The sequence below is a fragment of the Pieris napi genome, chromosome 6, assembly GCF_905475465.1.
Source record: "Pieris napi chromosome 6, ilPieNapi1.2, whole genome shotgun sequence".
Taxonomy (NCBI): Eukaryota; Metazoa; Arthropoda; class Insecta; order Lepidoptera; family Pieridae; genus Pieris; species Pieris napi.
The window spans coordinates 12,912,206-12,928,081 of record NC_062239.1 but is presented as its reverse complement, the minus strand read 5'-3'; the positions used below and the strand labels follow the sequence as shown (position 1 = coordinate 12,928,081).

General features: G+C 33.4%; 2 protein-coding genes across 2 annotated transcripts; one reads left to right on the top strand and one right to left on the bottom strand.

The window, feature by feature from the left end:
- Positions 1 to 93: 93 nt before the first annotated feature.
- LOC125050210 (protein LTV1 homolog) lies at positions 94 to 3,698 on the top strand. The gene is made up of 11 exons (XM_047649900.1): positions 94 to 241; positions 317 to 475; positions 569 to 688; positions 790 to 946; positions 1,094 to 1,207; positions 1,474 to 1,577; positions 1,680 to 1,817; positions 1,964 to 2,121; positions 2,397 to 2,544; positions 2,866 to 3,056; positions 3,362 to 3,698. Exons 1-11 carry the CDS (start codon positions 239 to 241, stop codon positions 3,537 to 3,539), a joined length of 1,470 nt encoding a protein of 489 aa, XP_047505856.1. The 5' UTR covers positions 94 to 238; the 3' UTR covers positions 3,540 to 3,698.
- Positions 3,683 to 15,739, bottom strand: LOC125050209 (trafficking protein particle complex subunit 12). Its single transcript, XM_047649898.1, has 11 exons — positions 15,508 to 15,739; positions 15,198 to 15,430; positions 14,979 to 15,059; positions 14,652 to 14,732; positions 8,850 to 9,030; positions 8,482 to 8,639; positions 7,747 to 7,890; positions 6,995 to 7,138; positions 5,946 to 6,112; positions 5,602 to 5,725; positions 3,683 to 5,121 (listed from the first exon to the last, which is right to left on the bottom strand). The coding sequence occupies exons 1-11, from the start codon at positions 15,632 to 15,634 to the stop codon at positions 4,873 to 4,875; spliced, it is 1,689 nt and encodes a 562-aa protein (XP_047505854.1). The 5' UTR covers positions 15,635 to 15,739; the 3' UTR covers positions 3,683 to 4,872.
- Between the last annotated feature and the right edge of the window lie 137 nt (positions 15,740 to 15,876).

Here is a 15,876-nt window from a genome sequence, read left to right as displayed (position 1 = left end):
GTTCACTATACTAAATACTTAGTTGTTTTTTTTTGTCAATTATCATTGATCGATAATTGACTGTCAAATCCTTAGGTTTAGTCATTAGTGACATTTTCGTCATCGTTCTCTGAATCTCTGATTCTCTCAAACTTTCCAAAACAACCTAGGAAAACAACACGTTTTAGAATTCAATATAATTGTTCATATTATAGATCAATAATTTTTTGCTAAACTAAAATAAAAAAATTGTCTAGCCATGGTAAGTAAAATATCTTATTACATCCTCACTATTTAAATACATTTGCTTGTATTTATAAAGTATGTTTTTTTTCAGCCAAAAACTAAAAAGAAATTCATAGACCGTAAAAAAGCAGTCACCTTTAATCTGGTACATAGATCGCAGAGGGATCCACTAGCTGCAGATGAGACAGCACCACAACGGGTCTTGGTTCCAGTAAATGCTAATATACCACCTCGAAAAGAGAAAGAACCAGTAAGTTGATCCTATTTGTATATATACTTATTCTTTATTATAGTTATTTTAAAAAATAACTTATTTAGTTGCTACATTTTCTAACATTTGCAGGAGTTAAGTAAGGATCAACAAAAAGAAGAACAGAGAAAATATGGAATATACTTTGATGATGATTACAATTATCTACAACATCTCAAAGATACAAAACAGGTCACACTGCTTTTACAGCCTGTAAGTAACCAATAATTTAATAGAAATTAACACTTATGTTGTCCTGTTAGTACCTTTCAATAATATATGTCTATCATGTCTCATTTCACTTTGTTTTGCAGAAAGCCACACACAAAAGAAAACAAGCTACCACAAAAGATGTGGAAAATAAAGATGACATAGAGTTTGATGTTAAAGAAAAATTACAGTTTCCCAGCTCTGTGTTTGCATCAGAAGTTGAAGAAGATGTTGGTTTACTTAATAAAGCTGCTAGCCAAGGTAGGTGCCAATATTCCTTTGATTTATATATAACTAGTATTCTAGTACTACAGTTTAAATATCACTTATTTCTGGCAGGCTGACTGCTTTACCATTTTCTAGAACATCTAGAAAATACACTGTATATTAAATAAAATATTTTTTCAGGTCTATGCCTTGATTTGGATCCTGAGGTTGTTGCTGCATTAGATGAGGATTTTGACTTTGAAGATCCTGATAATGCATTGGAAGATAACTTTATTGAACTGGCAATGGGTGAAGGTGATATATAAATATTATGTTATTTACGCAGTGATTCCAATTAAAAAACATAGTCACAACAAGGCAACTTGCTTCATTTGCATTTTTGTAATTGTTTAAAAGAAATACTCTTCTTTGATTGGCAACTTTAAATACTTCAATTTTAAGTTGATTGTAAACTTTTTCAATTGTCATAAATTAGGTATATTGAGTTTTAATGAATATATTTTTATTGGACTTATAAAGATAGTCCTTCCTAGATTTTATGATTATTGTGGAACTTTAAGGTGATGAAGATAGTGAAGATGAGAGCACAAGTAGTGATGATGACTCTAATCAAGCGTATGGATCTGATGATGGTCTTGACTCTGATGATGACAGTTATTCACAGGTATTAAAACCATTTTACAGATACATCTTGACATAATATGTCTGTTGGAATACACCAAACCTGATGTGTGGAGAAGATGTTTTAATAGTAGTTTTTTTTCAGGATCAATCTAGGCCCCAACGATTAGCTGAATGGAGTAATAAGGATGAGACCAAGTCACGCTTCTCTCAATACTCAATGTCTTCAAGTGTCATTCGTAGAAACCAAGGCTTATCTCTGTTGGATAATCGATTTGAAAAGGTAGTTAAGAATTTACTATGCATGTCTATTTAGCTTTATCATTTGTGTGCCAGTATGTTATAATAAAGAAGAAGAATAATGTAAATATCAAAAGCTATAAAGCGGCAACGGGAATCTCATTTGAGTCTTACAAATAATATTTCTAGATGTTTGCGGAATATGATGATACAGAAGTTGGTGCATTGGATTTGGATGAAATTGAAGGATATTTACCTGAAACACACAATATGTTGATGGAGGCTGCTGAGGATTTTGAGAAATCACAGATGAAATATAAACTTGATAAGGAAAAGGAAATATCTAGGTATGTTTTCTTTACTTTTCGTTTTAAGTTTTTGTGTCTGTTTCATTGATCTATCAAGTCAAGTAAGTGCCATCACTCTAATGTGCCTATGAACCCAAAAGTAACATTGTATTGGATGTCTAATTTAGAACCTAAGGATGCTTATCATTTAGGTGATACTTAATTATCCTTAAACTATTTCATACTTGCCTTCACAAAATCTGCCAAGTTATATGCTAAAGAGATTAATTGTTGCAAAAATAGTCTAGTACTAAACCTTTGATATTTTATTTTAGATTACAACACCTACAAGAAATCGAAGAAGAGTCTGATGATGAACTAGAGACGGTAGAAGTTGACCCGAAAGAGAAATGGGACTGCGAGACAATCCTTTCTACTTACTCCAACCTTTATAACCATCCTAAGATCATTGAGGAGCCTAAGGTATATATAGTTTGTAAGGGTGTGTTGAGAATTAAATTCAATTGATCTTTTTAATTTGATTACATTACAATATGAGGTATGGCTAATAAACATGACAGCTTTTTCTGTACCCAAGTTTAGTAAAACGTTTCGTGACCACCTAGTGACTCTTTATACCTAAAAGTTACCATTATGTGGTGTAAAGTTGTCAAAAATAATATTAACAAGAACGCGTAATTCAATCCCCCCCCCCACCCGCACCGCATCGATACGTTTTACAAAAGTAATACGAGTAATAGTAATTCACAATTATTATGAACATGATTAAATTTTTTGTTTCAGAAATCGAGGAAGATTAAAATAAATCCCAAAACTGGTATCCCTGAAGATACTCTAATCAAGGATAACAAATTAACTATGAAATCGTTGGCTAAATTCAACGCTATTAATAATGAAGACAGTGGCAACTCTGATGATGATGGAAGGACGAATGCTGAAACTGTGTTGTCAACACTCAGTGTGTTATCTATAAGGTATTTAATGCCCAATTTTCTAATTATATTAACACCGCCATAGGGCATGGGACCAATACATTTCTAAGTCTGGTTTATTGACAGAATAGACGATCATTGGCAGTCATAGCCAGCCAAAACTACTTGTTTTAAGTCATAGGTATACTTTCATTACAAATTAATCTGTAATTAAACATTTGTATTTAATTGAAATAGTTACAGTACTTACAGAAATACTATCACGCATATTTTAAGAAAAAGTATTTAAAAACAAATTTCTTTCTCTTGTTGCATTTTTTGCGAACATAATGTCTTATCATTTTCAGACCTAAGGATGAAGACCCCGAAGAAAAGAAAGAAAGAAAACGTCTTCTCAAAGAGTACAGGAAAGAAAGGAGAATAGAGAAAAAGGCAAATAAAGAAGCATTTAAGGAAGAGAAGAAACGACAGGAGAAGATTATGTTGAATAACAGAAATAATGTTCAAGGAAATAAAATATTGTAAATATTTAGAAATGGTTTTTATCAGGGATGTTATGGAGCTCCGTAACCGTATCCGTTTCACAAGTTTCGGATAGTTTCGTAAAAGGGCGGAGTCTAAATAAAACTACATGTTCCGACAGGTTTTTGTTAATGGTTTCATTACTCAAAAAAGAACATTTAATATGTTATACATAGGTTATAAGTTAATATGTGCAATGTATAAAGCTTATTTCCAACTGTTAAATTTATTGCATTTTAATATATAAAACATAAAATTAAGGAGGTATATAATAATTACTTAAATATATAACCGATTATAATACCAACTGATTACCTGGACAAAATAAAACCATAACAAAATTATTACATACTATTTGTGTTTATATTTTACTTCAATCTAATAACCAAAACTAACGGATAATCCGAAATTGATATAATTTTATTCCTATATCCAGATCCGAAATATCATATCCTTAACATCTCTAGTTTTTAGTATCTATAGATATTCATTTGACTTTTTCTAGGCGTATTTGCAATCACCTCTAAGGAGGGAGCTTGTAGTATATTGTTTATCAGAATGCCAAATCGTAAAATGTCTGCTTTACGACCGATTTGAGCGCGACCGCCGCTGCGATAACTGCTGTGAGTTCGAAAAGTGAGTCTTACAGAATCGCAAGGCGTAAAAATTGTTAGTAATAAATTGCAACTACTCTGCTATCTATATCATTATCTGATTAATTTTAAGTATTTTTGTTGGTTACTGCAATAAAATAGTAATTTGAGAGTTATAGTAAACATAAACAATTTGGAGGATCATTATTTATTGTTATATTTTATAACACGTGACTTTTGTATATTACTTTAATTTGGGTACAATTAAACAACAAGTGGCGTATTTATCCTGTATTTCTATTTTAAATAAAAATCACGTCTTAGCGGCTGAACCGGTTTTGTTGTATCACAGAAATGATACGTAAGCAAGGCTACTTCAACAACTCAACTCAACATTCAAATTCCTAATTCCTATTTATAATTTTTATGGAACAAAGATACAATACTTACATATTATATATTTACATAATCTCAATTATTATTATATAAAAAAATATACAGAACAAATAAAACCTTCATTAGATACATATTTTCTTTAAATTTATTCTTAAAATTCATTACTATATAACATTTATATTGTTTGATTAACCTCTGAGCACTGATACGGGAATAATATAACGTCGTGTCCGTTGAACCAATGCCACGCTATCTCTATTTAAATGTTCTAAAAGAAAGAGATACCAATAACATTAGCGTTGATCTTGAACTCGAGAATGTGACAGCTGACAGCTGCCATATGTCATTTATGACAATTTCAACGCTTCAACAACATTTGGTACAGTATCACTTTTATGTTTGCATAGCATTCGTAATAAATGTAATTTCTTATCGCCCGTATTGGCCGATTCCAATTCGTATAACGTACATAAATTGACTAAGAGGTTCTCATTTAAGCCGCGTTCTGGGTCTGATTGTATGGCCTTTTGCAAAACTGATATGGCCTCTTTAAGCCGACCCATATAGAGAAGGCAAACTGCTATGTTGTTTGCTACCTGCAAAATAACAATAAATACTTTACAGGGAGGAGAGAAGATGGCGGTCACTATATTATAGGGTCAATATGATTGGTTAGACCAAGTTAAGAAGTTCGGATTATTTGCCCATACAGATAACAGTGGTATGGAGAACAGGACTTTCCGAAATCGGAATGTTTCTTGGAATAAACTTTCCGATTTCGGAGAGCTAGCTCGTCTCAAATACGACGGCCGCGGTTCCAGGGGACGGACCCAGTGAAGTATTTTCTAACCAATTCGACTTAAAGAGTCTTTCAAGAAAAGAACGAACTAGTTCTTAAAAGGCCGGCAACGCACTCGCGAGCCTTCTGGCATTGACTGTCCATGGGCGTCCAATTAACATCAGGTGAGCCTCCTGTTCTATAAAAAAAATGTTTTCGAAATCGGAGTTATTGTGAATAGTGACTAAAAAACGATTTCAGAGAAAGAAAGAAAGAGAGAAAAAATCATAGCACTTACCATTATGTTAGTTGGTTCTTGATCGCCAGCTTTGGCAAAGTTATTGTATGCATCTTGATACTTGCCATGCGCGATGTCTATAAGACCCAAGTCCACGTACTCGCGCACGTCAGGTGTCGGGCATCTAAGCGTACAAAATTAACAATAAATATCATATTTTATATGAAAACATATATTTTTAGAAAGTGCAATACAAAACGAGAAAAAAGATTTTCAATAGTTTTGCCCCTTACTACGAGATTTTGGAACAACAATATGCTTCTAAATAACAAAAATATAGTTTTATAGTGTATTTTACTAACAGATGACAGATATGGAAAGAATATTTTCAATATTGTACTCACAAATGATGTCTTGTCAGCCTGGCGTGTTGTAAATGTAAATAAGCCGCTTCGACATTTCCCGCCAAAAGTTGCAAACGGCACAGAGCACTCGACAGAGATCGTTGTTGCTGCGCTGTTGTCGATTGTTGTTGGAGCTTTGTTAGTATGTTCGTTGCTAACCTGTAGTCCTATAAATAAGAAAGCTATTTAGGTAATTCTTATTAGTATATAATAAAATAAAAATGTATTTTAATTAAAATATTCGATAATTATAAAACTGGACCAACTTATAGTCTACATTTAATAAGTTTGCAACACTGATGAGCTTTATATCTACTATATAAAAATAAGTCGGGTTTTCCTTCCTGACGCTATAACTCCAGAACGCACGAACCGATTTCCACGGTTTTGCATTCGTTGGAAAGGTCTCGGGCTCAAAAAAATTCAACAGAAAAGCGGGATCACCAAACGAAATGTTACATAAAACGAAGCCATCTGGTGGCGAAACGGAGTTCGCCGAGTTTGCTAGTAAATATATAAAACAAAGTCGTGTTAGTTACACCACTTATAAGTTATAACCCAAGATCGGCTGGACCGTTGTTAGATATCTCTTTTTTGGTGGACTCTTCTCTGCTCCGAATAAAATATCGGATAAGTTATGGAATAAAAATAAATTAATTAATTTTACGAATGCAAACAGCTTGTGGTGCCATCTGTTGACAAAATTACGCATCTAAAAGAAACCTACCACTTTCAACAAAACAAAAAATGTTGTATATCAGAAAGTACTTTAACATGCAGTATCGCAATATTGGCCTAATGAGTAAAACTGCCATTCTTCTTTCGCAATGGCAAGCAATAAAACATTTCTGTATTTGCAAAAAAGTTGTATTAATGTTATTACCCTAATAAAATCCTAAATTAAGTTTAACTAAAGAAAACACGATATTATTAGACTGTTAGGCGGAACGAAGTTCGCCGGATCAACTAGTATTTTATAAAAAGACTAAAGATAAGGTTTGTTACTATGGCAACATGGTAACCATGGTAACAACCATACCTTGCGTTACCTTTAAAGCAATAGCACAATTAACAATCGAATGGAGCACTCTGACGCGACGACCCGTCCAAAGACGTGTTGATTCATTTTTATCCTCTTCCGTTATAATGCCACAGCCATCTTCCGTTTTATTCTTGTTTAGATTTGTTAACATCTGTGGATATTTGATTTTAAATATACATTTTTTTAATATTTTAAAATTCGAATGAGTTTGGAAAGCCAAACTCATTCGAATTTTAAAATATTATATACTATACTTCAAATAAAGATTTGAAGTAATAAATCAAACGAGTTTCACAAACCTCACGAGTGCGTTGCAGACCTATTAGAAATATTTTTACAAAGAACCCAAAGCAAATATATTTAGTGTTACATTTACGTCACTATTTTTCATGCTTAAATCCAAAGTAATAACGACCATACAGGGTATTTGACAGGAGACAAACGCGTGATTTTTAATATTTAGCAAATAAAACCTTAATAAATAATGATATCAGAACCTTGGTTTATGGGTCAACAAATTCTGGAACTAGTAGACTCTCAGCCTTCTGTTCCTCATATGGTCGATTTTCGGCAAGACCAACCAGTTTCCTCACGATTCCTATCTTAACCATAACGGCTAGTATTTGTTGGAAAGAAAAAATCATTGGTAGCACGCACGACCTAATGCTCTGAGTCACTTTAACACCTGACTAATGATAAGCGTTCATAAATTATAAGTACATATTATCATAAATATCTATCTATAATTAATAAACATACATTATCAATAACATCCAAAATGATATATAGTTTGTCCATTGCCTCCTCGGGTTTGCCAACGTGACTTGGCAGCTCCGCAATTAGAAGCCGCAACGAAAACGGTACTAGAGAACCAGTGCGATTTTCGTATATGTCCGGGTAAAACTGAAAATTATTATTACATACTTAATATAGTTATTTTTTATCAATGCGAAAATAGTAAGGGGTTTTTTTTGGGAATAAGGCGTATAGTCTGTGTGTCACACGTCATGGAATTGGAGGGAAAGCTCTAAGTCAGACTTCTGTACGTCAAAAGTGTTTTTGATTTTGACATACGGGAATATTTTTCTGAATCTCACTCTGAGCAACGAATATATAGTAGTAGGATAGAAGAACAGTTCTTATGGGCGCTCTGAAGTTTGCCATTGCCATTGCCTTTTTAGGCGCACGAGAGTAAATTTTTACGAAAACGTCACGAAGATGTGCAGCGTTTTTGTCGAAAGAAAGGGAGAGAGCTATTGAGACCGATTGATTTTAAAAGCCAGAACTTTGTATATTGCTATTATATTTCCTCCATCTGTCTTTAATGGGTTATGATAATGCACTAAACGAAATATAATTCTTTGAGTTACCATGTTAATAATAAACTAACTCAACATTTCTGCATTAGAAAAATTGACCTAGAACTTTATAAACATTAAAATAATTATTAATAACTCTCAATTGACGTGACACTGAATAAATACAATCTCATACCTGATAAAACATGTCCGGTTTCATAAAATCACCAAACGGTTCCGCTTCCTTCATCAACGAATCTACAAGTTTAATTCTCAACATCACTGCAAACCTTGTCAGCCACAGTTGTAATGTACGTGGTGTGTGTTTTGTCGGTCTGTGCATTCTACCAGGTCCTAAAAACATAATAATCTTTATTTTACTTATTTCTAGAAATCTGTGGAGTTGTATTATTATTTATGTTAGGTGATAGATGGAGTAATCAGTAAATATATAATAACCCGTAGCAGTGCCAACATTATTATATACATATTTGTGAAATTCAGGAGAAAACTGTTTAAGTTTACCACCCACATAGCATCTAATAAACAATAATTTAAGATTACCTTGTCCCGCAGCAGTTATTAAAGTAGCAGTCAGATTAACAGCTGCCCTCAAATATCCAGTCCTAAGTAGTTCTCTTAATCCAGCTTCATCTCGACTTACATGTTCAGCTCTAACAACACCACGGCTTCCCGCTGAACTGACACCAAGGTACTTCACTGCCACTTCCTGAAGGGCATCTGCCTGAAAATAGTGGTATTGTTAAGAACACGAAGTTTAAGAGGAATAATATAACGCGCTTAATTATACTGCTCAAAACAATTAGCGGAACAAGATTTTTCTCCTTTCTATTGCTTAAACTAAAATTAGATTTAAATTAACTTGTACGCTATTTTTTACCTTGTTAATTTGTTAATTACTACAATTACAAAAATACAAATTGATTTTTTTTATTAAAAAAAAAATTAAAATGTGCATTGAAGACGAAAAACTAATGTTTAAAGAACTTTATTTCTCATTACAAAAATTATTTTTTTATTTACATGAGAAATTTAATATTAAGTATATACGAACGAGATACACGTCGTCATCAGCTAACCCAATTTTATTCTAATGGACCCATTCTGATGTGTGTCTTTAATGCCCTTTTGAACTGATCAAACACGCTAATGTTACGAACCTTAGACGGCAACCGATTAAACAATTGCACACCCTCATACCTAATAGATCTCTTTAAATAATTTGTGCGCGGCTTTGGCAAGATAAGCAAACTCGCTCGACGAGTATTGCGTGTAGTGGTGTATTTGATTTTATTAAATGATAAGTTACTATGTAGAGAGTTATTTAAAATTTTTTTAATAAGGATACAGGTGCTATAAACATATAGTTGTTTAATCGTCATAATTTTAGTTTCTTGGTAGATTTTATTAGTAGGTGTTAAAAAATTGTATCTGAATAGTGCTTTTATTAATTTATTTTGTAGTGTTTGTATTGTAGAAATTTTGTTTTTGCATGCTGTACCCCATATTTCAATTAGGTATATGAAATGTGGCTTGACTAAACAATTATAGATCAAATGACGTACAGATTGCGGAATGCATTTAGATATTGACCAAAATCTGCCTATAAGTGATTTTAGTTTGGTAATTATGTGTGATATATGAAAGTTCCATTTTAAATTTGTATCCATTCTAAGACCCAGATATTTCTCCCATTTTTTGTTATTGATTTCAACATCTTGAACTTTAAGCGGTTGAAAGATAGGAATGAGTTTATTTGTTGCCTTGAATATTACATAAGATGTTTTTGAAATATTAATTGTTAGAAGATTTTGTTGAAACCAAGAAGATAGAACATTTAGGTCTGATTGAGCTTGAGCAACCAAAGTCTGGATATTTGAACCAAAGTAAAATAAGCAGGTGTCATCAGCGTAGAGAGTGATTCGGCCGTGTAAACCGAGTTCGTGAATGTTGTTAATATATATTAAAAATAACAATGGACCTAATATAGATCCTTGTGGGACGCCGCATGTTATTGGTATTTCTGAACTTTGAGCATTACCTATTTTTACTATCTGGGTTCTGTTTGATAGATAAGATTTGAATAATTTTAGTGCACAATCTTTTATTCCTATGCATTCTAATTTTTTAAGCAATAAGTTGTGGCTTACGGTGTCAAACGCTTTTTTCAGATCAATAAAGACACCCAGCGCCATTTTCTTAGAGTCAATATTTTGTTTTATGTCGCTAACGAGATCGGCTGTGGCTGATAAAGTGCTGCTTTTTGATCTAAAACCATATTGGCGTTTAAAAATGAAATTGTTAGTTTGCAAGTAAGTGTCAAGTCGTGAGTAAATAATCTTTTCTAATATTTTTGATATTGTAGGTAGAATAGATATTGGTCTGTAATTGCCGGGTTCGGTTTTGGGGCCAGATTTATGGATAGGAGCAACTCTGGCCTTTTTAAGAGAATCCGGAAATTCAGCTTTATGCAGCAGCTTATTAAAGCAGATCGAGAGATATTCAGAAATATGATCAATTACACATTTTATTGTTTTAGTATTGATCCCATCTATTCCAGTACTACAATTCGTGTTTAGTGTTTTTATTATATTAGTGATTTCAAGTGTTGTGCATGGATTAAAGTTAGATAGTTCAGAGTTAAGACTTTGAGGAAGTGCTAGTGTAAAATTAATGTGAAATTGTGTTGGTATTTCATTGGCTAGTTTTAGCCCTATGGTAGAAAAGTATGTATTAAAAGCAGCACAAATATCGGTTGTTTGAGTTAACTCTTTAGTGTCTATAATAAGTTTGGAAGGTGTGCAATCTTTATCTAGCTTGTTACTAGCCAATTTATTTATTAGACTCCACATTTTTTTCGGGTTTTTAGCGTGTTTAATAAATTCATTGGAGAAGTAATTATCTTTAGTTTCCCTTATTTTTCTTTTGACCGTATCTCTTGTAGTAGTATATTGTGCTTGAACAACTATATTTGTAGGATCTTTTTTCAGTTCAGCCCATAATTGGTTTCTAAAGTGAATTGCACTAATGACTTCTCCACTTATCCAATCTTTCTGAGGTGGATTAAGTATCTTTTTCTTTACTTGTTTGCATTTCCTTACACAGTCCTTAATCGTATATTCTAGTAAAGAATAATCAAGTGTTGCTACATCTAAATTGTAGGTCGTGAATAGTTTGTTAAATTTAGCATAGTCAATGGCTTCATATTCAGAGTATATTAACTGCGGGGCTTTGGATTTTTTTAACTCGATATAAAGTTGCCTATGGTCGGACATTCCTGTCTCAATAAATGCCATATGAAAACGGTCACTTCTTAAATTTGAGCACACGTGGTCGATTATTGATTTACGTGTTTTCGAGTCACGTGTACAATATTTTTTCCTAATTTTATTTATAATGTTATATCCAGCCTCGTCCATTACATCCATATACTGCTTAGTTTGTTTTTCATTCTTTTTCACTAAATCTATATTAAAATCCCCAAAGACTACAGCCCTCTTTCTTTCTCTTAGTTGCAAGCGAAGTTCTTCCAAAAACTTTGAGAAGTTTGTATCTCCAGGATTATACACAAGTCCAATTTCGGTGGCATATCTGTCTAATTTGACCCATAGGTAGCTGTTGCCATCTTTATATGTTGACTCCGACAAACTATGTCTAATACTGTTATGGACATAAGTTGAGACTCCACCACCTCTAAAATCCGATCTATAATTGAAATAATAAGTATAGTTTGGTAGACTCATCTCTTGGGCCTGAGTTTCATTAGTGATCCATGTTTCTGTAATGAGTACGATATGAACAGTTTTAGAAATTGTTTTTAAAATGCACTTGAGTTCATTAAATTTGCCTTTTGCTCGGATACTCCTAGCATTAAGGTATAAAAACGATAAGCGTGACTTGTGTGGTTGTAGCTGATTATGGTTTTGCAAAACTTCATAGGTATTTGTATCGGTGTTGAGGCGTTTGGTCGTATTTGTTACTTCGAGTTTTTTGGAGACATTTTGGCAATAGTGGGTATTCCAGATCTGTATTTAATAGTGATGTCAGTATCTCCCGCAGCCTGACGTCGCACTAGTTCATCTTTTAAATTTTGCAAATATTTTTGCTGAGCTGGAGTTAAGTCTGAATAAATTTTAATGGCTTCTGGAAATTTAGACTTGTTACGTAATAAGTATTTAGCCGTAGTATTTGTTTCGTAACAAACTTTGATTCTACGGTTTTTGCCTGGATTAAATTTTCCTATACGAAAGACCTTAAGGGGTTTTGGTAGACTGGGGTTTATGGTGGAAATCAGTTGTATTATCTTATCTTCATCCTTTAACGGTCCTTCCTCTGCGTTGATCGCTATTTGTTCAGGTATACCTGCAATAATGAGGTGTTTCTCCCTTTGATTACGATCTCGAACCTCATTGATTAGATTTTCATTGGAAAGATGCTTGTCGATAAAATTGTTTGGCAAAGATTCATTGTTAGCCGTTTGATCTTCCACTTGCGACAGTCTGCCCTCCCAGGTACTCATACGAGCATCAAGAGAGATTACTAATTACTAATTGGTGATAAAAAAGGTCCATCAAAGAAATATTCTTATATCGTTTGAATATACGTCTTTAGTGACTTTCAGTAACGTGTGTGGCCTCCATGAGCCCTAATCACGGCTTGACAACGACGCGGCATGCTTCGTATGATCCTCCGAATATCTTCTTGTGGAATTCACTCCCATTCTTCAATCAACGCTTCAGTGAGCTGCTGCAGTGTTTGAGGACTGAGGTGCAATCGGACGCTTCCGGATGCGCCTGTCAAGCGAGTCCCAAATGTGTTCAATTGGATTTAGGTCAGGGCTCATGGAAGGCCACTCCAGTACACGGATTTCCTGCTGTCGTAAGTAATCTGACGTGATGGCTGCAGTATGCGGCCTGGCATTATCTTGCATTAAAAGAAAATCTGGGCCCATACCATATGCTGCGGGCCAAACGTGATCTTCGAGCACATTTTCAATGTAAGTTTGAGCACACAAGCGCCCGGGAACAACGACGAGATCTGTGCGCTCGTCCAAACTAACTCCGCCCCAAACCATCACAGAGCCACATCCAAATTTGTCATATTCCTGGACTGCTGCTGCACTGTATCGCTCGACCATCGCAACGTGTTAGACGGAATCGTGATTCGTCAGTATAAAGCACTGGCCTCCAATGTCGAAGTTGCCAATTAGCGTGATTTTGCGCAAACTGTCGGCGAGCTTGTCTATGTTGAATTGTTAGACGCACAGCCCGAACTGGTCGGCGTGATCTCAAATTGGCTTCCAACAACCTATTTCTTACCGTCTGGTCGGAAATTTCTACACCAGTAGCCGTCCTTAGTGTATTTTGTAGATCTCTTGGAGTTGTGGTGCGGTTACGTAAAGCACAGTTGACGATGTAGCGATCTTGTAAACGTGTAGTTTTTCTCTTTCGACCTTGACCACGCCTTCGTGAGTATTCTCCCGTCTCACGGTATCGCTTCCAAAGTCTGTAGATAACAGAAGGGGCTACTCCTAGATCATTTCCTACATAACGCATAGTTCGACCCACTTCAAGCAAAGCGATAGCTCGGGAGACATGCAATTCAGTCAGATCTGGCATTATGACCTAAACTCACTCGCTTCAATGAATAACAATACTCAAAAGGCTCATTTCAATTTCTATTAATACTCAAAAGATTGAAAAAAACTACTTAAAATGTGTTTTCTTTGATTAGAAAGTAATTAAAATTCAAAGACGTCACTTTGTGTTTCGTCTACAATGCACATTTTAATTTTTTTTTAATAAAAAAAATACAAATTGAATTTTTTTATTAATTGTAGTAATTAACAAATTATCAAGGTAAAAAATAGCGTACAAGTTAATTTAAATCTAATTTTAGTTTAAGCAATAGAAAGGAGAAAAATCTTTTTCCGCTAATTGTTTTGAGCAGTATATTTATATCTTCCAACATACAAATCTTAATCATAAAAAATTTACGAACCTTACAAATTTAATTGTCATACATAAGTTTAGTTGTAGATATCAAATTGTTTCCATGTTGTGTCAATTCATGATTAAAACTCTTTTAATAGGTAAAAGGCAATATAGTATCAATATAGTATCAATTTTATATTCTTTAAGATTATTAAAAATAACTTAAATGTCCAAAGGATTTTATTAAATACGAAAAAAATTGAAACTGAAAGATATACAGACTCTATACTAAAAAGGATCTTATTGTTTCAAACAGTATATTTTCAATGACAATGTATAAATACTATATAAATATTTCTTATAGTAATTAGGACTTAGAAAATATTGATTATATTAATTTTATGCAACTTACCAATTCTTCTTCTAATACAATTCCAGGCATTGTGAGAACTTCTCTTTCGGGAAAGAAAGAGCCTTTTGGTGACGATTGTGCCTAAAAATTATGTATTTGTACAACAAAGTAGTATGAACTCCAGTATATAAGAAAATACACATGTATAAAAACACATTTCATTATTAGCATTAAAATGTTTCACTGAATAAAGATCTGTTAAGGATGTCACTTGTATGGAGTGTTATGAGGTAATAGATTCATAGTGTTTTCCAGATAATAGATGAAAACATATCACAAAAATCAATGTGTTCATACTGTATACAAAAAATGAAACTAAGTTAATACCTTTATTAAAGTCTTTTTCGCTTCCTCATCTGGTATCCATGCATCTCTTCTTCTATCAGCTTCCTTGTCTACTGGTTGATTCTGGAAAATTGTATTTAGATAAATGGATAAATTTTAATTACATACATGAATTTAGACAAGGTTAGCTAACCCAAAAAATATTAAATTTTTATTATTTGTGTGTGACATATATAGCTAGAAAACAAAGTTATAGAATACCTTTATGCTTAATCCATCCATTGCATCAGTTATCATAGCAGCAGAACCAGTATTAGTTTTCAGAACCCCAATTGGAGGGTCTGGGCCAATTGTATCAAAAAATGTAGAAGGATCTGGTAAACTAGTCACAGGAATCGATGTAGATCCACTTACAGTGGGTAATATATCTGTAGGGCCTTCTTCAGATTGGCCGAAAGATGCTCTAACTTGAGGTGTAGTTGCGGTTTTTGCGCCTTAAACATATTTTATGATTAAGCTTTGTTTTTACGTTTTATATTAAATTTGAATGTGTAGTAAAAGATGTTAGTACCTTCTGAATCACCTAAATATACGCTTTGTACCATTTCTGATGGTGAAGTACCAATTTCATCGAAGAACTGAGATGCAGGTGGTATTTCTGAACTTCCAAAATACTGGCTTAAATTAGGTTTATCCATGTTTACAAGTAGTTTTTAAGAAGTCATGCATTAAAGTACAAATATTTGTATTATATTTAAATTTTCATTATACTAATTGTTTTTGCACTTCAAGTTTTTAGTACGAGAAGTCGAGAAATGACAATTGATGCGAGTAACAGCTAATTGCCAGTTATCGACATATTGACAGCTGGAATATTTGACAACATTTTTATTACCGATATTTCTTTGATTTTGGCTTTCCATTTAGCGTTTGCTTTATT

Bases quoted from the DNA above. Each gene is read 5' to 3' on its own strand.
- LOC125050210 (XM_047649900.1), top strand. The intron at 476-568 runs GTAAGTTGATCC...TAACATTTGCAG, and splicing joins CTCGAAAAGAGAAAGAACCA to GAGTTAAGTAAGGATCAACA. The intron at 2,545-2,865 runs GTATATATAGTT...TTTTTGTTTCAG, and splicing joins AGATCATTGAGGAGCCTAAG to AAATCGAGGAAGATTAAAAT.
- LOC125050209 (XM_047649898.1), bottom strand. From the start codon at position 15,634: ATGGATAAACCTAATTTAAGCCAGTATTTTGGAAGTTCAGAAATACCA. The intron at 9,031-14,651 runs GTAAGTTGCATA...CACTATTTTCAG, and splicing joins TTGTATTAGAAGAAGAATTG to GCAGATGCCCTTCAGGAAGT. The intron at 7,891-8,481 runs GTATGAGATTGT...AATAATTTTCAG, and splicing joins AACCGGACATGTTTTATCAG to TTTTACCCGGACATATACGA.